We start from the raw sequence: 24,136 nt of genomic DNA on the forward strand, positions 1-24,136 counted from the left end.
CACAAACAAATGGGAAAACCAAACCGCCGCCCTCACTTCTTTTCTTGCGCGGACTCGGCCAGCTTCCTCGCCTTCCGCGCCTCCTCCTCGATATGCTGCTTGTGGTAGTGGGCGATCACCTTGTCCATGTTGACATAGTGCCCGGCGGGGATATTGTGCGGCGAGCCGTGGGTAAAGACTCTGGGTGCGAGGTCACGTGGTTAGCCTTGCATTCCCGTCGCCAATGGCATGGCAGAGCAGAGCAGAGCAGGACAGCTCTTAGTTGTCTCGCCATGAGAGAGGGATAGACGTACTCTGGGTAAGTCAGTTCGTGATATTTGCTCCGGTCGGCCGTCAACAAGAGGTGCTTGTCATGGGCCGCCTTGTCGAGAGCGGCAGCCATCAGCTGGGCCCTCTCCTCCCACTGGTTGCCGTAGTCTGCCAGCTGTTTCCAGTACTTGTGCAGCGTGGTGGGCTCGCCGTTAGGGCCGGGCCGCGAGATCTTGTAGACGAAGATGGAGCCGAGGATGGCGCCGATTCCGATGAAGAAAGCAGACTAGCCAGTCCATGAGCTGTCAGTCAGTCCTCCTGGTTGTATGTCACATCGCATCGCATTACATACACCCATGGGTTCCTCGACGTTATGCGGGCCGTGGTGGTGGTGGTCGTGGCCGTGCTCCGAGGCGTACGACCGGATGTTCCTCAGCGCACCCGGGCGGGCAATCCGGGCTCGCCTGGCGACCTGAGTCGCCGTCTGCCTGAGGGCCGACATGGTCGGGAGTGGGAGGGGGTCCCTCGCGCGATCGCAGTCGGTCGGTCGGTCAGTGGTGGGCAATCGGGGTTCGGCGGCGTCCCTCTGGGATTAGGACGGCGCGTAGGTTCCCAGCCTCTGCGATTGAGGGGGAAACCGAAGTCGTGTTGTGGGTGATCGAGGGGCAAGAGGTGGTGGTAGTGATGTTCACTTGTGAGCGACTAACGCAGCTTCGAATGACCCTCGATTGAAGCTCTTGGCGGCCGAGAGCTTGAGTGGCGTATATCATGTGACTTTGCATGGGAATCGCGCTTGCGGCGTTTGCGGGGGGCGCGGCTCGCGGCAATCAGCCAATCAGATTCTGACCCGTAAAGTCATAGAATCGCAATCCTGGCTTCAAGACACCTCACCTTTGAAAAGACAAAGTTGCCCCTTTCCTTGGACTCTTGAAACTGTCAAGCTGTCATTTTGCTTCTGCTGCCTTCCGTTTTATTTTTAAAGCGAACTTGGAGTCTCGGGTTCCCAGGTACTTTCAGCTCATTCTTTTGCATCCCCCTCTAGTCGTTGCACACTCTTGTTTGTTCTGCCCGGCTATTCTCACTTACACCTCTCATATCCGGGCTCATTGACAGTTCCTCCTCTCACCTCACTCTCTCCTTTTTCTCTTGTCTCACAACACAACACATACAATATGGCCAAGATCAGGCTAAAGTCTCTCCCCATGAGTCTTGTGGCTCTCCTCGGCCTCATGGCCTGCGGTTCATTAGCGTCATCTTCCTCCTCCTCGGATTCATCATCATCCGCTTCACCCTCCAACTCCCCGTCCGCCGAGGTGGAGATGATCTGCCATACCGACAACCCTGAAGAATGCTACCCCAAAGTCTTCCAAGCCACCGATGAGTTCCAAGTGGTCCGTCCGGACCAGGATCTTCCTCCAGGCCTCCATGTCCGTCTCAACATCAACACCGGACTGAGGGAAGCCAAGATCAACGTGCCTGGCGAACACCGCCCGGATCTCGAAGGCCTCCCCGTGGACTCGGACGTCGTTGTGGTCGAGCCCAACCCTCCAAAACCCGAGATCCCCAAAAACGCCCCGGCCTACGACCCGGATGGCAAGATCAAAGTTCCCAAAGGAGACGGCGCCGGCGAGGTCAGCGCCTTCTACAAGACCCTGACCATCCTGAAAAAGGGTCTCGACGTGGACGGCGCCCTGGAGATGCTCGAGGACATCTCCCACGACATCTACTACGGTCTCAAGATCGCCGAGGACTACGACACGGTCCACGAGCTCTTCTGCCTCTCCACCACCGAGGCGACAGACGAAACCACCCTCCGCCGCGCCCGCCTCGCCACCCTGACCCTTTCATCCACGGTGCAAAACCACCCCAAGGCTCTCAGGCAAATCGAAAACCACTGGTCTCAACTCTCCTCCTCCCTCTGCCCTTCCTCCTCCTCAACTCCCAAGCGAACCACCCCGCTCGGCACAGCCATCTTCTCCCTCCTCCCGCCTACTCCAGAACCAACCACCGAAGCCGAAACAACCACCGAAACAATAACAACAACCAACCACACCACGCTCCTCCCCGACCCCTCCCTCACCAAAATCCGCGTCACCCTCGTCACGGGGCTTCTCAAATCCCCGACTCTCCGCGCCCAGTTCCTCGCCGGCGAAGGTCCCTCCCACGTCCTGCAAATCCTCATCTCCCCGCTCCCCTCCCACCTCGGCGAGGACGCCGCCGCCGCCTGGGCCGCCACCCAGCGCCGCGCCGCGCAGCTGCTGACCGACACCTTCCTCGACGCCGACATGGGCGCCGCCCTCGGGGAGTGGCCGTCCAAAGGGCTGAGGCAGCTGTCGCATAAGGAGTGCGCGGCGCTGTTTGAGGTGAATGGCGGGGATGTAGCGGTTGCCGTGGCCAGGGGCCGTGAAGAGGAGTGCCTGGACTGGCACGTGGAGAGGTTGAGGAAGCAGTTTAAGAGGGATGGCGATCATTGGAGTCATGATTTGGGTAAGAAGTTGGCGGAGGCGAGGAAGAACAAGAAGACGGGGAAGAAGGAGAAGGAGGAGTTGTGAATGAATGAATGACTGAGAGGGTGAGTGAGTGAGAGATGGATTGGGATGGGAAACATGGTTACTGGTTTTGTATACCCGGATGTGGGATAAAGGCGTTCTCATACATGGCTACTACCTACCTTACCTATGTGTACAATATTGAAGCTCCGCGATGGGAGCAAACTTGATGACATCTTGGGCGGCGCCATTTCATTTCATGCGAGTTTAAGTGTACCTAGTTGGCACGCAATTGTTGCCGAGAGAATCGCAAACATCTTATGCCACTGGTCTGATATATTGAACTGTACCGGCGGAGTAGAATGGTCATTCGAGTACCTACCTACTCATACACACACACACCTTGACAGGCAACAGAAACACAAACACAAACCCCGACGAAACAACCTAGAATACATCACCCATGGGGGTTGCCATGAGCGAGGCTATTCCTCACACAAAAACTTTCCCAACACCATTCTTCATTATACATGGTTGGGTGAGGTAGGCAATTAAAGGCAGGGCCGCAGCTCCGAAGGCGGAAAGACAAGGAAGAATACAAGGAAAGGGGAAGAAAACAAGCTGTTTTTGACTTTAATTTCTCCCTCGTCTCTTCCGCCTGGTCACCTAAGCAGCCATAGATGCATACTCACTCACATCTTATACAGCCATGCATTCTTGCCTCATATTAACAGCAAAAGTACTCAAGACCACTCACTCTCACAAAAAGACAACCTTCACTCTCAAGGAAGCATTCTCATTCTCTTGTTGTGATTATTATCAGGGACGAACTCGCCCCTCTACTTAGGACCCCTCCTCTCCTCTGCTCTCATGCTCATGCTCTCGCCTGCGACGGTCGCCGACTAGCCCCGCCGCCATGAATGACAATTGCAATGATGATGGTGATTATGATGCCTCCTTCTCCCAGAGAAAGGTGAGAACATCCGGGATGAACAGAACATTACGACATGAAAACAAAACCTCAGGATCAAGGGGAAAAAAGAAGGGAGGTGTGCTAAAACAATTCGCATCTCAAACTCCATCCCAACCCAATGCATTAACCCGTAAAATGAAGAAAAACAACACATAATACAATGATGAATCTTGCTTGCTTGCTAGGGGCACGACACTGTCGAATACCCTCTCACTCACTCCCCGTCTCACTCTCAATCTCTCTCTCTAACCACCACACACCCCAAATCAAAGGACAGGCAATAATACAACGCGCATACCAGCTCACGCCAGGAGAGAAAGCCCAGAACCTTGCTTCTTCTTCCTAGTAGTCCGTGTCCTCATTAGTGCCATCGCCATCCACTTCACCCTCCTCACACTCTTCAATCTGCGCCTGTCCACGACGTGCAGCCTGAGCCTGTCTACGACGTCCACCGCGTGTACCGCGCCTGCGGTGCGGGCGAACGGGGGGCCAGTAATCGCCACCCCTTCGGCGCTGATTTCTGGGATGGGAACGGCGTGCATTGTTGGGAGCAGTGTCCCGGTTGCGCGGCCGTGAGTTTCCTGCCTCACCGGCATGTTGGTGCTGCTGCTGCTGCTGCTGCTGCTGCTGCTGCTGCTGCTGCTGCTGAGCAATGGCCTGGGCCGACAGTGGAAGAGTGGGCTGGGCATCAGGCTGCTCCGCAAAGAACTTGGCCGCTTGAGGTCCGGCTGCACTAGGCTCGGTGCGCTTGTCATCCCTGCCAGTCTTAGTGTTGCTGTGTCTAGACTGGGCGTTGTTCCCGTTGTTTCCGCTGGGATTAGAGGAGTTATCCGCCCTGATCGGTAGACGCTGACGGTTGGTCTCGTCCGACTCCAGAACAACACCTGGCTCCTGAAGGCGGGTCAACTGGGTCAACCGCTCGCGGACAGAGAGATGATCAGGGCCGCGCTGGAGACCAAGACCCTCAGGCCGCAACACGCCAGTTTCGACGGGGCCCTTCAAAAAAGACTGCGAAATAAGATACGAGGGGCCGGCAGAAGGATCCTGCGCAAGGATAGGGCGCTCAGAAGAACTCGAGGAGATCAAGTCATGGAGGGGCAAGCGAGGGGTCTGGCCCGGTAGAGTGGTTGTCTGGCCCGATTGGATGTTTGCCTTGCCCTGATGGCTGACAGTCTGGGGTGGGAACGAGCTTGTTGCAGAAAGAAGACAAGAAGTCCGGTTGAACAAAGCGATCACATCCTGGTGGGAAGTGGAAATTTGAGTAGCCCCGCCGCGGCCATGGGCGAAGGGACTGGTGATCGGGGTCCGAGCCAACGAGCACTAGTCGCGCGGCTCGGTGTCGGTGGCACCCTGAGCTGGAGATGAAAGAACTGGGCGCGGAGGAAGACCGTTGGGCAGGGAAAGCTTAGTAGCCGAGGCTTGAGAAGTCGTCTCAGCGGCAGGCTCCTGCTTCTTGTCATCCCCACCGGCGAGCAAGGCCTTGATCTCGTCCTGAAGCTTGGCCTCGGCGAGTTCAGTAGACTCCGTTGTCTTGTCTTCGCTCTTCTGTTCAGTGTTGGACTCGCCAGCCTCCTCGGGCTTGGCAGCATCGCTCTTCTCTGTGGCCTCCGCGGCCGAAGCCGGCTTCTCAGGGAGGACTGCTCCCTCGGTCTTCTTCTCTCCGTTCTCGGCCGGCTTGGGCTCAGCCTTGTTCGTAGCCTCGGCAGTGGAGGCCGTCTTCTTGGGAAGCAATCCCTTGTCCTGGAGATACTTGACGGTCTTGACGACCGCCAGGTCTTCCTGGTCCTTCTCTTGCATGATCAGGCGTTGCATGAGGGTGGGACGCCCGCCGTTGGCCTCGCGCTCGCGGAGGGCTTGCTCTCTAACGGCAGGGTCGTGGACGAAGCGGCACTTGCCCCGCTTTCCACACGTTCCACCCGTAGAGAAATACTTACAGTGCTTCGTTGGATCGGCCTTGCGCGGAGGCGGGGGCACGCTGTTGCCCGAGCCTTGACGAGTCGACATGACTTCAGGTCCCTCGTCGTCGTTCATCAGGGAACCTGTATCACCACCGCGCATATCGTCGCCCTCGTCCTGCTGCTCGCGCTTGCGCTTGATGCTGGACTCGACTTTCAGCAGCTCCCTACGCAACTCCTCGGCTTTCGCTTCGAGTTCCTTGGCCTCGTTTTCGGCTGCTTTGCGGGCGGCCACGCGGGCGGCGGTAGGGTAGCGGGCGCGACGCTCAGCGATCCAGGCAGCAATTTCTTGGGGTGTTGACGGACTTTGGGTTTGAACAAAAAAATGGTTAGCTTCGATCTCATTTCCAAAACATTAAACCTGTCGACCAGAGAATCGGCTTTGAGCCGTGACGGATGAGAGGGGAAGACAGAAGGAGATCGAGAAGGAAAAGGAGGAGCGAAGTGGTTGAAGGGCGAGAAAGGGAATGGTCACATACTTAGGTGCGTCATCACCAAGAATGGCATGGAGGCGCTGCTCCTCGTCTTCCTCATCAGAGAGTGGCTCCGAATCATCGCCGGGAGTAAGACCGAGGGTGTTGGTCTTCCTCTTCTTTTTCTTCCCCGCAGACTGGGCATCAGACTTTGGCGTCTCGTTGCCCTTATTCGCGTTGTTATTATTGTTGGCATTATTGTTGTTGGAGTTGCCCTGGCCAGTGCCCGACCTGTTCTGGTTGTTCTGTTGATTGCGATTCCGATTGCGGTCGTTTCCATGGTGCAGACGCGAGCGGTTGTTATTGTTGTGGAAACCGCCGCGGCCATGGTGACGGTTGTTGTTGAAGCCCGAACGGCCGTCGAAAGCCGGAGGGGCAGGGGGTGGTGGCATGTACGGAGCTGGGGGAGGCGGAGGAGGGGCGCCGTACGGAGTGGGCATGCTGGGATACGAGTACGGAGGGGCGGTCGGAGGGGTCACCGGAGTGGCTTGGAGCTGGTTACCGTCAAAGCCCACGCGGATCGGAGGCCCCATAGGCTGCGCTCTGGGGGCGTTGCGGTTATCATGTCCACCGCGACCGCCGCGGCCACCGCTGCCATATGAGCCATGGGTGCTGCTGGGCCCGGGAGTGGGCTGCGTTCCACCCCACTGGGTAGTGGAAGGAGGAGGATACGCTCCGTACACTGGCGGAGAGCCGGCAGGAGGAGGCGCGTAATAACCGGTCGGGCCACCGTAGGGAGGTTGGGGCTGTTGATAGGCATGAGGGGGAGGGTAGCTGGGGTGGTAGTTCTGGCCCGGAATCGGAGCATGGGGGGCGGCGCCCTGGGGAGCATGCTGCTGAGCATGCTCGGGATGCCACGCCTGGGGAGTCTGCTGAGGATAGCCATGCTGGGGAGCGGCGCCATACGGGGTCGGGGGTCCGTAGGCAGGCGGCTGCTGGGAGGGATTGTAGCCATAAGCAGGCGCAGCAGGCGGGTGGTATCCGCCCCTATCGGGACCACCACGGCCGCGGCCGGCATGGCCGCCACGAGGAGGGCCGTAGGCAGAGTGACCGCCGGGAGCGGTGGTCGGAGGGCCCGCGGGGGGTGGAGGAGGCGGCGGAGGGCCGTAGTTGTATGACATGATGTAGGTCGATTGGAGCAATTGAAGAAGAGTCAAACAAAGACGTCGACGCGCTTGCCTTCGATGTCTTTTCAGTTTTTTGATGGTCGAGGACGCCGATGTCGGAGTCGAGGATGGATCAAGGGATTTGTTAGGTTGCGCGAAAAACGGTGTGGAAAGGTGGGAAGAGAAGGGAAGAAAAAAAAAGGAAGATGAAGTTGGAAAGAGGATGTCGGGAAGTTGACGCCTGTGCTCCTCGGATGATTGGGTGTCGCGCACGGTGTGGTTGATTACTGGCCTCAGCACTGTGCTACAAAAAAAGGAAATGGCGGTCGGAGGCGGGCGGTGAGAGAAATTTTGAACCGGCAAAAAAAGAGGCGGCGAGCCTTTGGTGGGGCTTGGTGGGGCACGACACTGACGTCTAACCAATCAGACTGAAGAAACTTTTTTGCAGCACGGAAGAGCAAGAGAGCCGAAGCATGTTGAACACCAACCTGTTATAAGGAGGCAAGACAACAGGAAAAATGAAAGTGAAGCATGAGCTCGGGATGAAGATGATGTTGTCTCAAGTTACAAAATCAACGAGATAAATAATTTCAGTCTGATAATCTTATGTTCAAGCACTTTTGATGTTGTGACCTTGAATTCCTTAGGCACCTAAGTGACCTCCGTTGACTTTGACTTCATCTGGTCCCAGTTTCACGCCGCCCATCAACATCTTCCACTCTTGCAATTTCCTGTGAAGCGCCCTTCTTGTTTGCTGGCCAAACACGACAACGAGAAAATCAAAATATCAAGTTCACAATGTTCATCTTGGTCAGTGTTTCTCATTCATTCTGTCTCTCACAAAGCACGATGTTAACCCTTCTCCAGACCAAATTTGCCGACCTCGTGCAGATATCGCCGGATGACTTTCGCAAGCAGAGTCATGTCGCCATCGAGGACAACATCAACGCCAAGTATGCCAACAAGGTCGGCACAACATCACCCCCTACCACGGGTCATTCCTCCCGTCACTAACACCCCATTCTCCTCCCTCAGGTAGTCCAAAAAATCGGCCTCTGCATCTGCCTGTGGGATCTTCTCTGGGCATCCGAGGGTCTGATCGGGAATGGCGACGGCATGGTGAACGTGAACGGTACTACAGCACCCATATCCTCCTCCCAGACGACGATGACTCGGCAAAACTAACATACGTCATCATCACCCGCACAGTCGAGTTTCGCATGGTCGTCTTCCGGCCGTTCAAGACCGAGGTTATTATGGCTCGAATCACCGACCAGAACCCCCAGGGGATATTCCGTTCGTTTTTTCCCTATTCCCCCCTCTTCTCATCCATCACGACAACAATCTAACCTCCATTCCCAGTCGCCACCGACTTTTTCGACGACATTTTCGTCCCCTGGACCGAGCTGCCCGAGGGCACCGAATTGTACGTCTGACAAAATGCATCCATCCATCCATCCATCCCACTTTCCTGCCATCCAACATGACCCCATCCCACTGACAAAATCATCCCAGCGAACCCACCGAAAACCTCTGGGTCTGGAAGGACGAAGACCAAGTCATGTACTTTGACAACAACGAAATGGTGCGGTTCCGGGTCATGGCCGAGGAGTGGCATGACCAGACGCCGACCAAGCCCGTCATCAACGACGCCACCACACTCGGGGCTGCGGCGGGGACAGAGGGTGCAACTGATCAACAGACGGCGCCAGCCAATTACAAACCGCCATACCAAATCATTGGGTCCATGAACGGTCCCGGATTGGGGTGCTGCTTGTGGTGGGAGTGAACGGAAACGCGGGGGGTTTGGCTGGTACCACTGGGCGGTGGTGGTAAGGAAATCTAATCATCAAATCTGGGCTCTCCGACCTGGCTTCTTGTCTCTGTATTCAACCCTGTCATACTGGCTTTATAACTAGTAGCTACACTTTGATACCCTCCAGCAAACGCTGCTCCACGCCGTCCAAAACCGAGTGGTGCTCAATGACGGCCAGATTCTCGGCCTCGGCAAGGAACTGCTTGTTGGGGTCGACGCCGGGCCCGAACATCTGGCCGGTGGGCGGGCCCATCCCGGCCATTTGCTGGGCCATCTGGCTGGCAGCTAATCGAAGCGTTAGCACCGCCACTGCCACCATCATAGCCATCAGGGTGCCGGGGGAGAATGTTGTGATGTTGGTCTGTACATACCATTATCACTGCCGAGCAGGAAATTGAACACGGGCTGCAGCCCAAAAAAGCACAAAAAGTACCAGCTGATACTCGACATCCACCTGGGGTCCATGTCCTTGGTCGCCACGCCGGCCTGCAGCATGCTCTTGAACTTGATGGTCAGGGGGAAGGGGAGTTTCACTATAATAATAAGACACCTCGGCGTCAGCACAACCAACCTCACCCAACTCTCGTCCATGAGGAGGAAAAACTCACTAATCACATAACCGCTAAAGAACGTATTAATCCACCCCATAATCATGGTATTCGGGATAATCATGGCCATCTGGTTCTTCATCATGCCCATCATGCCCTCCATGGCGTTGGGGTCGCTCATGGGGTTCGGCGGCGGCTGGCCGCGGGCATCCGGGTCCTTGAGGTACGCGCCCGACTCGAAGGCGGTCATGAGGGCGTCGCGGCGCGCCGTGAAGGAGGAGCGCGACAGGACGTGGTGGTTGGTGCGCACGCTGATGCCGTGGGCCAGGGCGCGCTGCTCGCGGAGGGCTTTCTTGTCGAGCTTTTTCGGAGAGGAAGCCATCAGGACGGTGGCGTAGTGGCGGAGGATGCCGGTGAGGACCATGACGATGGTGATGGGGAAGAGGATCCAGTAGCTACCAGAAGTGCTGCTGTTAGCTGGGAGATGCGATCATGGGGCTTCTGTCCCCATTGAGACTCACAATAACTGGGGATCCCGCGGGATCGACTGGGCTGGTACTTGGGCCATCTTGATGACCGACGGACCTGGGCGTTGTCGCGTCGACCAGTTGAGAGAGTGGTGGTGATTCTCGAGGCTCTCGGGGTTGGAGCTGCAGACATGGAACCTGAAGCAGGAGCTCCCTGTGGTTGATGTCTGGCTGACGATGCCAAGACCACAGGGCAGCCGCAAGCTCCCAGGCCCCCTGTCACTCCAGGACCCACTGCAACAGCAATTCACCAATCAGAACACGACCTGTAGCTTATCGCAGAAGCGCAGTGTGGCCTTTTGGCGACTTTCAACAGCAAGTGAAGCTCCCATCCCACCACCTACCAACTTCAACACCACCGTCAACTTCTCCAGACGGCGAGAAGAGACGACAACCTCCCAACCAATTTCACCTCTTCTCTCTCCCTAAATCCCCTGGCAATCCGCCAGGCCCACCACCACAAACCAAAATGGCCTCCCAAGAAAAAATCTCCGTCTACAACCTCTCCGGTCCGTTTCCCTTCCCCTCAACCGACAGCCAACTACTTAAACTAACCACCCCTCTCTCCAGACCTCAAAAACACCACCGACGACGCCCTGCCCAACTACCTCAACTCCCTCCGCTTCGTCCAATCCCACCGCCTGCTCGACACCCGTCTCGCGATCGGCTACTCGGCCCTCCTCCTCTCCGCGCTCACCTTCCTCTGGGACTACAAGCTCGGCTTTGACGCCACGAAACCCTACACCGCGGCCGCGGTCGCGCTGTACACCCTCCTCAACGGCGCGTTGGCGCTGTGGATCTCCCGCGTCGAGCGCGGCACCGTCTACCTCGGGACCACCCCCAACGGGGACGCCGAGATCCGCATTTCCAGCGCCGTCGACAAGAACGTGCCCGTGTACAAGCTGACGGTCGAGATCTCGCACAAAAAATCCGGGAAGAAGGAGACGCTCAAGATCGAGCGCCCGTTTGCCGAGTGGTTTGACGAGGCGGGCAGGTTTGTGGCGGCGCCGTTTCAGCGCGTGTTGGCGAGGGGCGTGGAGGTGATTGGCATGGCGGATCCGAAGAGGGCGAAGGAGGAGGAAACGACGGAGGGTGCTGCGGCTACGACCGCGACTGCGACGGCGTATACGCCCGAGATGTTGGAGATGCTGGCCAAGGCGACCGCCGCTGGTTCTTCTGCGGGGGAAACGTCGGGGGTGGAGGATGCGACGGCTACTGGGACAAGTGTGAAGAAGGGGGGCAAGAGGAGGAAGGCGTGAGGGTGTGTTTGCTTGACGTCAGTGGTTTGGGCGAAAGACGGAAAGGGGTAGAAATTGGCGTGGATTTGGGTTTGGTTCGGAAATGTGTTTCTATCACAAGGCAGGACACGGGAGGGTTGCCTTCTTTTACATGCACCGGCTCAACTCGAGCAGGAAGAAAAAAACAAAAGAAGTCAAATGACATCTCACCCAATCCCACGCCATCCCTATCACAATAATATCCCCGCTGGCCATCTCACAAAACTAGCCTTGCCTGCTCCAATACACATGTACCTCGGTAGTGTCAAGTCTATCGCGCCCAATCCCTAACCCCTATTCCATTCCTTCCCTCTATCCCTCCAACTTCCACCCACCACCCTCCTAATCCACAACCTTATCCCACGCCGCCCTCGCCGCCCTCGCCACCTCCCTGACCTTCCTCACCGGATCTCCGCACGCCGCTGCCAACATCCTCTGCGTGGGCGGCGCGTGCGGTAGCACCAGCCGTTCCTCAAACTTGGCCGGGATTGTGCCCAGCACATTCAGTGCCAGTTTGCGACACGCGGCGCGCGTCGTGCCTGATGACGAAGACGACGACGACGAGGATGATGGTGAGGCCGCGGATGGGGTGGAAGTGGAAGAAGACGAAGAAAGACAAGCCTGATAAACCCCCGTCGCGCCGCGAATCAGTTCCCTCAGATACCCCTTGAGAGCCTCAGGGTCGTGGTAGAGGATGGACTCGAGAATCTCGAGGGCGGAAAGGACTTGGACGTTGCGGTCCTCTTCCTCCTCCTCTTTGACACCACCACTACTACCCTGTTCTGGGGATGACGCCCCCGCCAAAGTGACAATCACCAACCGCCCCAACGCCGCCAAATCGTCCTGGTACACCGCGAACGGACAATGCCTCACAATCGCCAGCACCGCGGCCCTGCTCCGCGCGACAGCCGCAGCAGACACGGCGGGGGCATCAGCCGACCCGGGAGCCGGCCGAGCGTCTTGCAACAGCGGCCTGGCCAGGTGCGTGTACACCCACTGTTTGTGGAACCGCTTGACCACGGCGTGGTTCGCGGCCGTCAGGAGGTCCGAGTTCTTGACCAGCAGGCCGGTCGAGGTGGCGACGACGCTGGCGAAGCGCGGGTTGGAGTCGGGCGAGGAGATGACTTGGCGGATGGTGGGGAAGAGGTGCAGCGCGCGCGGGTCCTGGCGAGAAGCGGCGCCAGCGAGGACGCTCATGGCGAGGTGGTTGTGCAAGGAGAATGTAGCGGGGTCGAGCTCGGAGGAGGCGTTTTGAGTGGTGGACTTCCACCATGCGTCCCACGACTCGAGCGCGCGTTGGATGGCGTCGGGGGAGGCGGAGGACGATGCCGGGCTGCGTTGGTACTTGTTGGCCAGGATGGCGCCGATGGCAGCGCGGACGTCGCTCTCGCGCGATGGGGAGGAGCCGAAGGGAGATTTGTCGCACATGAGGTGTTCGGCTTTGCCGGAGGGTTGGTACTGCGTATCGCGCGGTCAGTTCTGTTCGTTCGGGTTTCAAGCTTGATGCGCAACAACTTACCAGATCAGCCAACGCTGCCGGCCGCAGCCCTTGGAGAATTCCCAGCGCCAACAAGCTCCGGTTCAAACTCGGCGAGTCTTGCGAGTCCCGAGCTTCCCCGGCTGCGTGGAAGTAGTTGAATGCTTCGTCCGCCAGTCGGCAAGACACCTGCAGTTCCTCTCCCAAGTTCCGAATAACAGACGTCGACATCTGGGCGAGTTGCACCAGACTCCTCTCATCCCAAGCTGCTCCCTCGGCAGACGCCAGCCGGTACAGCCGTCTGACGGTGAAGAGGGCCAGTTTCAAGAACAGCGTATACACATCCGGATCATCGTCCTTCAACGACTCCCCCGGGCTCGTCCATTGCGGCCACGGGTTTTCCTCTGGCAGCTTCTCAAACTCGGCCACCCAGTTGCCCGAACCGCTCGAGTGCGACGCCAGCGTCTGCTTGCCAAACTTCTCCTCGCAGGCCTCGTGGAACCAAATCACGGCGGCGTGGAGAGACGAGACGAGATGCGCGTTGGCGGAGCCTCCCTCGACGTCTGCCCATCTTGGGGAAAGGGGCAGCATGTTCAGGAGGGTCGAGACGGCCGTCGTGAGGTGCTGCAGCGGTGAGTATGGCGCCGAGTCGGAAGGCGTGTCTGTGGTCGCGATGTCAGAAGGGATTTGAGAAGCCCCGATAAAAGTGAACCGAGACAGGAGGTCCCGCAGCGCGCGCAGCGAGTACTCGGACGGACTGGCCCACCCGCGCTTCGTGATGTCCGCTTTGACGCGTTGAGCGAGCTCAGCGTAGCCGTTCCTGTAATTCATGACGATGGTACGGAGGGACAGGACAGCCTCGTCCTCGAGAGTGGCGTCCTCGTTCTCGGCATCGGTCGCGGTCAAAGTCAGGGGCCTCGTGATGGTAAGTCCGAGAAGGGAGCAGATCTCGGAGCATACGGCACTCGAGCATAGCAATGCGGTTGTCCCGTCTTCTTGAATGACCTGCTGACTAACCAGCACCGCAAGCCCTTGGATGACATTCTTGAGGACGTCTTTCTCCTCCGAGACCAACTCCTTCTTGGTCTTGACGGCCCACGCGGGCACATACACGTCGTGGAAGAGCGACTGAAGATGCTCCTTGGCTTCCTTTCGGAACAGGGCCTCGTCGTCCGGGTGCCACTTGCTCCTGTCACGAATCAATTCCATACGGGTCTTGAGCAGGGAGTTGACGAGGAGGAGAAGGTCTCGGGTATGAGCTGGAGATTTTGGCTGACGAAGGTTCTTTCGGATGGCCTCCACAAACTTTGCGTTGGACTCCAGATATCCCCTGACCGTGGCCGTGACGACGGTCATCCACAGCAAGCCGGCTTGTTTCGTGTAGGTCGGGTTGGAGAGGTCATCCTGGCAGTCGCGTGCTACGAGCTCAATGTAGTCCAGCATGGCAAAGAACTCGCGGGTCTCTCGAGCTTTGGTACCATCCAGTCTCCTTGGAATCGCCCGAAGGACGTCGAGAGTGGCGTCGATGGTTTCCTTCACCTCTCCATTCCGGACCTCGTACTTAAGAGAGTTCCAGATCTTACGGGCGTGCGGCATCACACTGGCTTGTGGGTTCTCGTAGTTGTCGATACACGCCTTCATCGTTTTCAGAATGTCCACCTGCGCATGTCAATCGAAGCTCGTCTCGACACCTTGTACAGCAGCAAGGAAGCTCACCTTGACCGTAACAGACACGGCATCCCCTTGGTCCAGTTTTTGGAGCAGGAACGGAAAGGCATGTGTGGCCAGGCGCTGATGAGCTGAGAAGCAAGCGCGTACTGCCTCCTTGAGGTCCTCGGCGGTGATCCCGATGGGGGTCGCCGAGCTTCGCAGCGAAATGGGGAAGTAGGCCGAAAAGGTCTTGAAAATCTCCTCTGTCACCTCGGGAGAGGGATCATACTCGGAGACCAACAAGGCGAGGGTCTTGAACCAGACCATGAGATTTCTCGGATCGCGCTCCGAGTGACATAGCTGCAGGAGGTCGACAATGAAGCCACATGGTGCGCCATGCTTGTGCTTTAGCTCGCTCGCCACGGCCGGATCCTGGACAAGGCTGAGGAACAGCTCGTAGAGCTCGAGTCTCGTGGCGGCTGTCTGCAAGCGAAAGTCTTCCTTGATCTTGCAGACGTCGTCGAGGACTTTGACACCCATGTCGGGCTTGAACCCTTTCATGGAGTAGAGTTTGCGCAGGGCCTTGGCCGATGCGGTGATGCCGGCTTTGTGGTCGTAAGAGAACATGGCGCCGAAGAAGCCGAGTAAACGGAGGACTGGTTGTCTCAGTTAGGTGCGTAGCGGGGTCTAGGAGCTAGGCGTCATCATACCTTGGTCGGACCGCAAGACGTTCTTGTCCAGAGCCTCTAATGTGGAGGCCAGGAAGCCCAGGGCTGGAGAGGAACGAGCCAGTCAGCCAGACGAGATCATTAGTGGACACTCAGGACAACATGATGCACACCTTTGGCCCTAGCAATAATGTCGCCACTACCCCCATCATCTCCGTCATCCATGCGGTCGTCGTCTCCTGCGCCAGTCATCCATTGCTGGACCGACGCAGCCCAGTTTCCCACGACGGTGCTGCTGGCCCGGGAGTTCTCAATCTCTGGGAAGGATCAGTAAGATGGTCTACCAACAGTGTAACCCTTTGTTACAGTACACACACCTCTTGCCGCCTTCCTGGCCAAGTCTCTCTGTTTTGTCTCATCATCGGTGAGGACATAGTCCAGGGCCAGTTGTTTGAACTGAGCCATGGTGGCTATTGTCGCCACCTTGCTGTGACAGAGAGAAGCAGTGTTTTGATGCGGGGGGGTATTTGTGTTGAGTTGCTACAGACGGGTGTGTAAGCGAAAAATGAGGTGGAATTGAAGGAGTGAGATCAAACAGACGTCGAGTCCAGCTTCAGCCTGGGAGATGCTGGTATAACTCGGAGATAAATAACTAAGAGAGAACAAATAACTCTCGGGATTACTCTTGGTGGCGTTTTTGTTTGTCCAGTCACAATTTACCAAACTCCTCAAGATCTCATGGCGTAGTAAGACGGTGGCTGTTTGAATGACCCCGAGAGCTGAACTTCCAGAAATGATGCACTTCTGCAGCTTCAGCTTCAGTTTGTTTCCCCTTCAGAGCTGTCCCTTCCCCTCCAGCTCCGATTCTCCTTCTCCGATGCCGTTGCCCAGCTCTCTGCCCCACACAGCCCCGCGGCAGAATCAGCCCCCGATAACGCCCGATAAGGAGGGCGGTGATGCTATCGCGGGAGCGAGACAGGACGCTAAACCCCATCAGGTAAGAGGGGCTCGTCTCCAAATCGGCGTCCCGCCTGAAATTTTCACGGCAGATGCAACAGAGGTCATCGGAGTGACAGGGGTTGCCCTCGCCGGGATATATCCAAACGCGAGACTGAAGAACAATTCTCCCTCACGCTCACACCATCACCATGGCTTGGAGGTGATGAGTGTCATTTTGTTTTGTCGTCAGTCTTCTTTGTTTCCGGATTGAGGGGTTACTTTTCTGAATTTTCTCTAGCCATCCTTCCTCCATCCAAATATCCTCACAATTTCCGAGTTTGTTCATTGTGTTAGTGACTTCGCCGCGGGGTAAGTTGTAAATGTCCCTCGTCATCCAACTCTTCTTGACTCACTTATTTCTTCTCCCATGGCATTCAGCAATTGTGAGAAAAATAGAATAGAACCAAAACATCGGGAAAACCTCATGAGCAAACGCTAACCACTTTCCCAGTCCACCTCTGACCTGACCTGCCCCTCTCACCATGGCTACTCCCGCCGTCAACCCCGAGGTCCCCAAGACCTGCAAGGTCATCCTCTCTGACACAATAGCCAAGAGACTCCTCGCCGAGGCCAGGGAGACTCTGGCCACCATCCAGGGGCCCGATGCTCCCAGGCCTACTTTGGTAGCCTTCCTTGCCAACGACGACCCGGCCGCCGTGCAATACGCCGAGTGGTCCAAGAAGACCTGCGAGGAGAAGTAAGACCGATCCTTTCACTAACCAACCAACCCCTTCACTAACCCCCCTCCTCCTCTTCCCAGCGGCTTCAACTTCGACCTCCGCAAAGTCGACAAGGAAGACCTCGAAGAGGCCGTCGTCGCCGCCAACAACGACGACTCGGTCGACGGCATCCTCGTTTACTACCCCATCTGGCGCAGCAACCAGCAGCAGGACCGCTACATCCAAGAGACGGTCGCCCTGCACAAGGACGTCGAAGGGCTCTGCCACACGCACCTCTTCAACATGTACCACAACATCCGCTTCCTCGACCCGCCGCACAACACCAAAAAGTCCATCCTCCCCTGCACCCCGCTCGCCATCGTCAAGACCCTCGAGTACCTGCAAATCTACAACCCCATCCTCGCCTACGGCAACCGCCTCTTTGGCAAAACCATCACCGTCATCAACCGCTCCGAGGTCAACGGCCGCCCGCTCGCCGCCCTGCTCGCCAACGACGGCGCCACCGTCTATTCCGTCGACATCACGGGCGTCCAGCTCTTCACCCGCGGCCAGGGCATCCGCGCCCCGCGCCACCAGGTCCACGACAAGGAAGGCTGGCAGCTCAAGGACGTGCTGCCCCTCAGCGACGTGGTCATCTCGGGCGTGCCGAGCGAGGAGTTCAAGGTCCCCACCGACCTGCTGCGCGAGGGCGCCGTGTGCATCAATTTCTCGAGCCATCGGAATTTTGACGGACCCGCGGTTAAGGAGAAGGCGAGCATCTACGTGCCGTCGACGGGTAAGGTGACGATTGCCGTCTTGTTGCGGAATTTGGTGGTATGTCTTTATTTTTTTTCTCCCTCCCCCCCTTTTTAGAACAAAAACAAAAGTTGACAACCTCATTCTCCAGCGCCTCATCGCCAACCGTCCCCGCCCCGAAGGCACGTCGGATGCCACCGAGAAAGCTAGGAACGAGGTCTTCCAGGACGGTTGAGCCACCCGAAGGGCAGGGCGTCTATTATGTGTTTGTTTTTGAGTCTATCTGCTTGTTGATATTTCGTCTGTGTTTATTGCCTTGATTTTTCCCTTGCGTTATATACCTATCCTGAAATGTAGAAAGACACAAAGAAAAAAAAGAAATGAGTCGTAGGTAACTCGGGAGGGGTGAACAAAAAAGACAGAAAAGGTTTATGGATTGGTGGGACGTAAAAGACTGAAAACAACAAGGGTCAGTTTTCTAGATGTCTGTAGAGGGAGGGAAATGGGATAGATGACATTCAAACCAGGACGAGATGAATATATCCTTGAGTTCTTCATACTTGACAGACAACCCATCACTGATGTGCCAATAACTATACGTACATACTTAATCCACAGCAACAACACTCCTCTCAAGCAGAAACAACTGATTCCATCATTCCCTCCTACAGATGGACCTCAGAACCTACCTGAGGTACCTACCTTACCTAGCCACCTATTTAACAGGTATCACAGCCACACAACCCCTATTATCTTCTTCCACTTGCACCACAGATCTATGTCTCTCATGTCATAGCACTTAATCATTAAATACTACCATCTGTCAAGAATACCTACAAACCTCACCCCATCAAAGAGAAACCAAGAATAAACGACGGGATAATATGTACACGGCGAATAAAAAAATATTTTCCAAAACAAAAACCAAACCCTACTAAGAAAAAAGAAACACAACAACACCAACACCCCGGGGTATCGAAACCAAACCACCAAACCAAACCAGCACCAGCCAAACAGTAGCAACAACAACAACACACCACAACCTGGAAAGAAAAAAACAGTCAGAAACACCTACCACGCCACACACACCATCCAACCAACTACCCCCTTTCCCAATCCAATAGGCACCACCACCTCTCTCTAGCTTAATACCAATCCATCCAAGCAAGATTCCAGACCCAACGAAGACGCGCACCGAGAGAGCTCGCGTGTCCTTCGTCCTCGCCGCCCAAATCCCATAGAGAGAGAGAATTAACTCCTCTCCGGCGACGAAGACGACCCCCCCGCGGCAGAACCATCCAACCCCTCCAATACCCTCCTCGCCGCGTCCAACCTCCGGCGGTACATCCGGCTCTCCGGCCCCGCGCGTCCATTCTCCGTCAGCCCCAGCACGCACCGCCCCAAACTCTCCACCAGCCGCTGCACGAGGTACTTATCCTCCCTGAGCAGCGCCTCGAGCGGGTTCGGTCGTTGTTGCTCCTCCGGCCCATCGTCATCTTCTCCTTCGTCCTCTGTGGTTGTCGTTGTCGCGCCACTTTCGTTGCCGTCGTCTTCCTTGCTGCTGCGTTGAAATTTTCTTACCGCCCTGCCCATATCCTCCATCAACTTCCCAGAAACCGCGGCGAGATCGTCGTCGGGGGAAACGGCACCCGTGCTGCGGGCTTTGGATTTGCCGTTCCCGCCGCCGCCGCCGCCCCTGGAAGCGTAAGTGCCGGCGACGGTGGCGGGCCGCGGCGGGGCGGTTTTGTTATTCACCAGCGGGAAGCTGCGGTTCGTGCCGACGGATTCGAACGACGAGACCGAAGGGCGGTGGAGGGAGGCGGAGAGGGGGCGGTGGATGACGGAGGGACGGCGGGAGGAGGAGGCAGAGGAGGACGAGTTGGTGTGGTTTGCCGTGGTGGCGTTCCTGGTCCGCGCCGGAGAGCCCGCGGCGGAGGATTCCTCGGCGATGGGCGAAATGGAGCTGTCGCTGTTGTTGTGGTGGATGTAGGACTGGCGTTTGGAGCTGGTGGAGGCCGCGGAGCGGTGTCGGGAGTGCGCCGACGCGGCCCGTGAGGAGGGATGGGAGGGATAATCGTGGCCGTCGTCGCCGCTGGGGGATTTGAGAGACCGGCCCTCCTGCGCGGTGGCGAAGGTGTCGATGGTCGAGATGGAGTTGAAGCTCCCCCGGCGGGCAATGACGGTGTAGCCGCCGCTCGCAGGGGCGATCGCTGCTATCGGGCCCCGAGTTGTCTCGACCGAATCGGTGGACGAAAGGCTGTCGGAGCTGCCGCGGCGCGGCAATCCCACGGTGCCCAGAGCGCTGTGCAGGAAGAAGTGCTCGTAGTCAAACGCATCTTCGCGGTCCTCGTGCGAGATCTGGTGCGTCACCGTGTCGTGGTACGTAGATTCGCCGCTCTCGCTCACATAGTCGGCATCGTCCGCATCATGGAAGTCCGTCTCGGTGGCCCGGTCATCCTCGGCGTCGCCGTTTTCGGTCTGCATATCCGAGACATCATCTTCGGCTTCGGGAGTTGCTTCGACCGCAGGCTCGGCGGCTTGAACCTCTGCCTCAACGGGCTGGCTCGGCTTGGCCTCCGAAGGCACTCCTTCTTCGGCATCCGCATAGTCCGTCTCCGGGTCGACATGACCGCCATTCAAAGCCCGCATGGCATCGTTAACATCGCCATTTACGCTCTCCTCTTCGCCGTTCCAGGGATTCCTCTCAGGAAGCTGGCCGGTCATCAGACCCGAGGTTCGCCTCGATGACGGCTCCGCGTACCACTGGTCGATTTGGGCATGCGTAAAGGGGCTCGGGGTCCGCAGGCTCTGCAAGCTCCGCCTCTTGAGCGAATCCATACGAGCCTGCTCTCTGAGACTGGAGATCTTCCCTTTCAAATCCTTCATCTGCTCCTTGATGTCGCGCATCTGAGCGGCCGACGGAGACCGCGCCGGCTGTCGCGGTGTTTCTTGAAACGACCCAAACGTAGGGCTCAAGAAAGCCTCGAGACGGGCGTTCTGCGTTTCGGGGTCCGCCTCGCCGAGCCGGGCCACCTCATCCTCCGTAAGAGGCTTCACATTGGGATCCCTGGCAGAGCTGCTGCCATACAGTGAACTCCTAACCGACCCAGTCCCGTCTCCTCGAAGGTAGTCGGCGCTCCTAGAAGCCGTCAGGGGCTGACGATAGCCCCCAGCCGCACCCAAGGCGCTCTGCGATCTCGGCATGGGGTTCAGGTACGTCGATCCATTGCGCATGCCAAGGTCGCTGGACATGCGAGTGTGACCGGGATTGTACTCGACAGTCGAGCCATTGGAGCCAACGCTCTCGCGGGTTCCATGGCCGGCAGCGCCAGTACGCTGAAACGGAGGCGAAGGCGTCGATGTGTCGTCCGAGTTGTAGGAGGTGTAGTGCAAGTTGCTTCTAGCGCGGGACAGGTTCCCTTCCATGGTCTGTCTCTCAAGTCAGCAGAACAGCTAGACATATCAAGTTGACTCCGTTACCCACCGTCAGCCGTCTCTTCGCGTTGGCAAGAATCTCCTCGGCACGGCGACTCAGAGACGTGGCCGAGTAGGTGGACAACCGGTCCAGATTCTCGAGCCTCGCCACTCCTAACCTCCCAGACTCGGCGGCTGGTGTGCCCTCGACATACGAAGAAGCCATACTCTGTTCGTCGTCCCCCTGAAAGACACTATCCCCAACGCTCGCCGAGTCGTCAATGTCAGGAATAGCAGGCTTCGCATTGTCGCCCAAGGTGATGGTGCTGGTGCTCTCGATGCTCAGCCGACGTTCATGTTTGGTGGGCGTGTGGTTGGCTACTTTCCCCCTCTTTTTGGCCGCTGGAACGGCACCAATGGTAGGTGACGAGCCCAACGGGACCTCGTCTTCGTTTCGGGACGTAGAAAGCAGCATCCTCGCGCTGGGCTTCGGAGGTGGCGGGGACGGCTTCTCGACAACACTTTCGACCTCGGTGACCTCTCCAATGTCGGATAGCATGGTGCCATTGCCATAGATGATGGGTGTCGTGGGGGTGATGGGTCCGACGGGACCGTATGGGCGTTGCCCAGGCATGCCGGTAGCGACAAACATGTGGTGCATGTCAGGGGGAACGTTGATCATGTGGGAGTTCTTCCACATCATGAGGGCGTGGTCCGCGCGGTTGAGGTCGGGATCGGGCGAGTCGCTGCGGTCGTAGTCGGGCAGGATCATGTCGGGGTTCGTGAGGGTGGGCGAGGCGGGGGGCTGCGGCCCCGACTGCTGATGGTTGCCATTGGTATAATGGGCATTGGCAGCTTCCATGGCCGCCATGGCGGGCGATTGTGTAAACGGACACAGACGGGCGCGGACAGCGGAGGAGAGAAGCCGAGCGCCGTGGCCTCAGGGGCCTGGCAGTGGCGGAAGCCAGACAAACGGACAGATGGCGGCTACGTGCTTGGGGCGAGACGAGACAGCAAATTGGAATTCTTGGGAGAAGGAAGTATTTGTCACTGGGATGAAGTCGTCGTCGTCGTCGTCGTCGTCGTCGTCGACCGGGCGCACTGTGTTGGGAATGGTTACTCGACACCGACACGAGATGCAGCGCAGCGGAAATGGAATCGAGAGACGGGTCCGTCGCGGGAAAGTAGGTAGGCAAGCTTGTTTGTGTCTTGGAAAGAAACGGGAGTGTCTTGTCGGATAGTAATCTAGACACCCGACAGTCGCAGGTCGAGTCGAGTCCAATTCCAATTCCAATTAGCGACTAGCCAGTCGTGGGGTCTATATGGAGCGGCGCCGATCTGTGGCTGACGGGAAGGAGCCGGCGACGGGTAATGGCGTGTCTGTGAAGCAGAGGGGTTTCGGATGGGCGTGGAAACGTGGATCGGCTCGTGGCTATCAAACGAAAACTGCAGGCTGCCGGCAAGTATTTGTTGATGCTCGAGTGATGAACGAGTGACGGGAGCACCGCAGGTCAGCAGGCACCTCAGCAGGATGACGACGGTGAAGCTGCAAAGCCAAAACCAGAAAATCCAGGAACCAGGAACCCAGGAACAGCAACAGGAGAAACGCCCGACAGTCTCCAAGAAATCCAGTGATTGCGCCGGGGGTGGGATCGCGTCGACGCGAGCCAGAAAAAGTCGGGAAATTGCCGGGCCTTCAACGAGAAGGGAACCCGAATTGGAAAGGAAAGAGACAAAAGGGGCCGGGGTCGAAGCTGGTCCAAGCTGGTCCAAGCTGTTCCAACGGTTCTCTCGTCGCTCAAGGAAGCTCCATCCGGGATCCAGGATGCCGTGTCCGCTGTGATGAGCTCCTTCTCAGGGTTGGTTGAGAAGCATCCAGCCCAAGGGTCTACTGGAAGGGCCAAGTGTGGGGGGAGCAAGGGACCTGGATCCACTCGTTGCACCTCAAATCATCTCGTTCCCGTCCGCAATCCAGGCACAAGAACCGGAATCCCTCCAACAAACAGATCGATCCAATCTCTGCGCGTTTCCACATTGCCATTGTGTCGAAGCGCCCGCATCCAACGAGCATCCATCACACGCTCACGCAGCCCAGGGGGCAGCTTGCGGGCAACCTGCGTGGGAGCAATTTGACTTGCATGCAGTAGTTCGTCTGTCTGACTGTCTCTCTCTCTTATCTTTGCATTCTCGAGTTTTCTCTCTCTCTCATCCCATATCAAGTGAGAAGTGAAAACACATCGGCAGCCCCGACAATGCCTCTCTCGTCGGAGGCGTAACCAATATGGACAAAGTAAAGCCGTGAGAACAGGGGTAGGTAAAGTAAGTTTTGACGAGAAAGACGGAATGGTCGGATCGACTCGATCTCGCCTCGGCGTCGGATGCCGTTCAAGCAGTTGTTCCATGCTGTCCGGACTTTGTGCGTCCAGACAAACCCCTGTTCCCGCCCGCGTCAGCATCTTCACTCCATGCCCAGACGGTTGATGCAAGAAAAATTCAACGCATGCTCGGAGATGAATGAGAATGGTAAATAACAGAGGTGTCATCCGGACGGACAAGTGAGCCCCTGTCTGATGGCTTTGATACTGTTACACAGAGCTAAAAGATGACAATCCCAATTGTCCAATGCCCAACAAAACACCGAACCTCAAGATGGCAGACCACTGTATACACTAGTATTCAATCTCCTTCCTCACCCAGGTACCGACATGCTCTGGTTTGCCGAGGTCATGAAATATTGTCGTATTTACCCTATGAACTTCACAATATTTATTTTTACACCACATCGCAAGATTCATGTCTTCGGTCCCATCAGTCTGGTCACCACGGTCATCCCCTCCAAACCCCTGCACTTCAGCCGTTGATATCCATCGATCCATCGATCCATCTCCCCAATCCCAACCTCATCACACATGCCCTACTCCGGTACAGAGTAACACCCCATCCCCACCCCAAGGCAGACTTTCGTGTCGTCTGTCTCTCCGTCCCAACGACGCCCGTCCTCTGGAAACCCCTCCGCACATCCAAGATGTGATCTCGATCTCGCTCCATCATATGACATGACCAGATCCCGATCTAACACTACCACCCAATCCCACCACCG

At 57.2% G+C, this 24,136-nt stretch overlaps 11 protein-coding genes across 11 annotated transcripts; 5 read left to right on the top strand and 6 right to left on the bottom strand.

Moving 5' to 3' along the window:
* Positions 1-32: 32 nt before the first annotated feature.
* VTJ04DRAFT_2881 (uncharacterized protein) lies at positions 33-751 on the bottom strand (the record flags this gene model as incomplete). The annotated part of the gene is made up of 3 exons (XM_069360719.1): positions 33-180; positions 294-535; positions 602-751. The coding sequence occupies 3 exons, from the start codon at positions 749-751 to the stop codon at positions 33-35; spliced, it is 540 nt and encodes a 179-aa protein (XP_069221402.1).
* A 670-nt stretch (positions 752-1,421) lies between these two features.
* VTJ04DRAFT_2882 (uncharacterized protein) lies at positions 1,422-2,801 on the top strand (the record flags this gene model as incomplete). The annotated part of the gene is made up of 1 exon (XM_069360720.1): positions 1,422-2,801. One exon carries the CDS (start codon positions 1,422-1,424, stop codon positions 2,799-2,801), a length of 1,380 nt encoding a protein of 459 aa, XP_069221403.1.
* Positions 2,802-4,053: 1,252 nt separating this feature from the next.
* On the bottom strand, positions 4,054-4,991 carry VTJ04DRAFT_2883 (uncharacterized protein; the record flags this gene model as incomplete). Its single annotated transcript, XM_069360721.1, has 2 exons — positions 4,054-4,884; positions 4,983-4,991. The coding sequence occupies 2 exons, from the start codon at positions 4,989-4,991 to the stop codon at positions 4,054-4,056; spliced, it is 840 nt and encodes a 279-aa protein (XP_069221404.1).
* A 40-nt stretch (positions 4,992-5,031) lies between these two features.
* On the bottom strand, positions 5,032-7,260 carry VTJ04DRAFT_2884 (uncharacterized protein; the record flags this gene model as incomplete). The annotated part of the gene is made up of 2 exons (XM_069360722.1): positions 5,032-5,971; positions 6,146-7,260. The coding sequence occupies 2 exons, from the start codon at positions 7,258-7,260 to the stop codon at positions 5,032-5,034; spliced, it is 2,055 nt and encodes a 684-aa protein (XP_069221405.1).
* A 783-nt stretch (positions 7,261-8,043) lies between these two features.
* VTJ04DRAFT_2885 (uncharacterized protein) lies at positions 8,044-9,034 on the top strand (the record flags this gene model as incomplete). Its single annotated transcript, XM_069360723.1, has 6 exons — positions 8,044-8,055; positions 8,113-8,211; positions 8,281-8,377; positions 8,455-8,541; positions 8,608-8,671; positions 8,761-9,034. The coding sequence occupies 6 exons, from the start codon at positions 8,044-8,046 to the stop codon at positions 9,032-9,034; spliced, it is 633 nt and encodes a 210-aa protein (XP_069221406.1).
* A 133-nt stretch (positions 9,035-9,167) lies between these two features.
* VTJ04DRAFT_2886 (uncharacterized protein) lies at positions 9,168-10,177 on the bottom strand (the record flags this gene model as incomplete). Its single annotated transcript, XM_069360724.1, has 4 exons — positions 9,168-9,346; positions 9,433-9,594; positions 9,670-10,064; positions 10,131-10,177. The coding sequence occupies 4 exons, from the start codon at positions 10,175-10,177 to the stop codon at positions 9,168-9,170; spliced, it is 783 nt and encodes a 260-aa protein (XP_069221407.1).
* A 428-nt stretch (positions 10,178-10,605) lies between these two features.
* Positions 10,606-11,395, top strand: VTJ04DRAFT_2887 (uncharacterized protein; the record flags this gene model as incomplete). Its single annotated transcript, XM_069360725.1, has 2 exons — positions 10,606-10,645; positions 10,707-11,395. The coding sequence occupies 2 exons, from the start codon at positions 10,606-10,608 to the stop codon at positions 11,393-11,395; spliced, it is 729 nt and encodes a 242-aa protein (XP_069221408.1).
* Positions 11,396-11,755: 360 nt separating this feature from the next.
* VTJ04DRAFT_2888 (uncharacterized protein) lies at positions 11,756-15,673 on the bottom strand (the record flags this gene model as incomplete). The annotated part of the gene is made up of 6 exons (XM_069360726.1): positions 11,756-12,871; positions 12,933-14,549; positions 14,607-15,196; positions 15,251-15,313; positions 15,382-15,525; positions 15,586-15,673. 6 exons carry the CDS (start codon positions 15,671-15,673, stop codon positions 11,756-11,758), a joined length of 3,618 nt encoding a protein of 1,205 aa, XP_069221409.1.
* Positions 15,674-16,085: 412 nt separating this feature from the next.
* VTJ04DRAFT_2889 (uncharacterized protein) lies at positions 16,086-16,674 on the top strand (the record flags this gene model as incomplete). The annotated part of the gene is made up of 3 exons (XM_069360727.1): positions 16,086-16,205; positions 16,446-16,516; positions 16,659-16,674. The coding sequence occupies 3 exons, from the start codon at positions 16,086-16,088 to the stop codon at positions 16,672-16,674; spliced, it is 207 nt and encodes a 68-aa protein (XP_069221410.1).
* Positions 16,675-16,689: 15 nt separating this feature from the next.
* VTJ04DRAFT_2890 (uncharacterized protein) lies at positions 16,690-17,857 on the top strand (the record flags this gene model as incomplete). Its single annotated transcript, XM_069360729.1, has 3 exons — positions 16,690-16,904; positions 16,968-17,700; positions 17,774-17,857. 3 exons carry the CDS (start codon positions 16,690-16,692, stop codon positions 17,855-17,857), a joined length of 1,032 nt encoding a protein of 343 aa, XP_069221411.1.
* Positions 17,858-18,873: 1,016 nt separating this feature from the next.
* On the bottom strand, positions 18,874-21,907 carry VTJ04DRAFT_2891 (uncharacterized protein; the record flags this gene model as incomplete). The annotated part of the gene is made up of 2 exons (XM_069360730.1): positions 18,874-21,051; positions 21,107-21,907. 2 exons carry the CDS (start codon positions 21,905-21,907, stop codon positions 18,874-18,876), a joined length of 2,979 nt encoding a protein of 992 aa, XP_069221412.1.
* Between the last annotated feature and the right edge of the window lie 2,229 nt (positions 21,908-24,136).

The sequence above is a fragment of the Mycothermus thermophilus genome (genome assembly GCF_041956435.1).
Source record: "Mycothermus thermophilus strain CBS 625.91 unplaced genomic scaffold VTJ04scaffold_2, whole genome shotgun sequence".
Lineage (NCBI taxonomy): Eukaryota > Fungi > Ascomycota > Sordariomycetes > Sordariales > Chaetomiaceae > Mycothermus > Mycothermus thermophilus.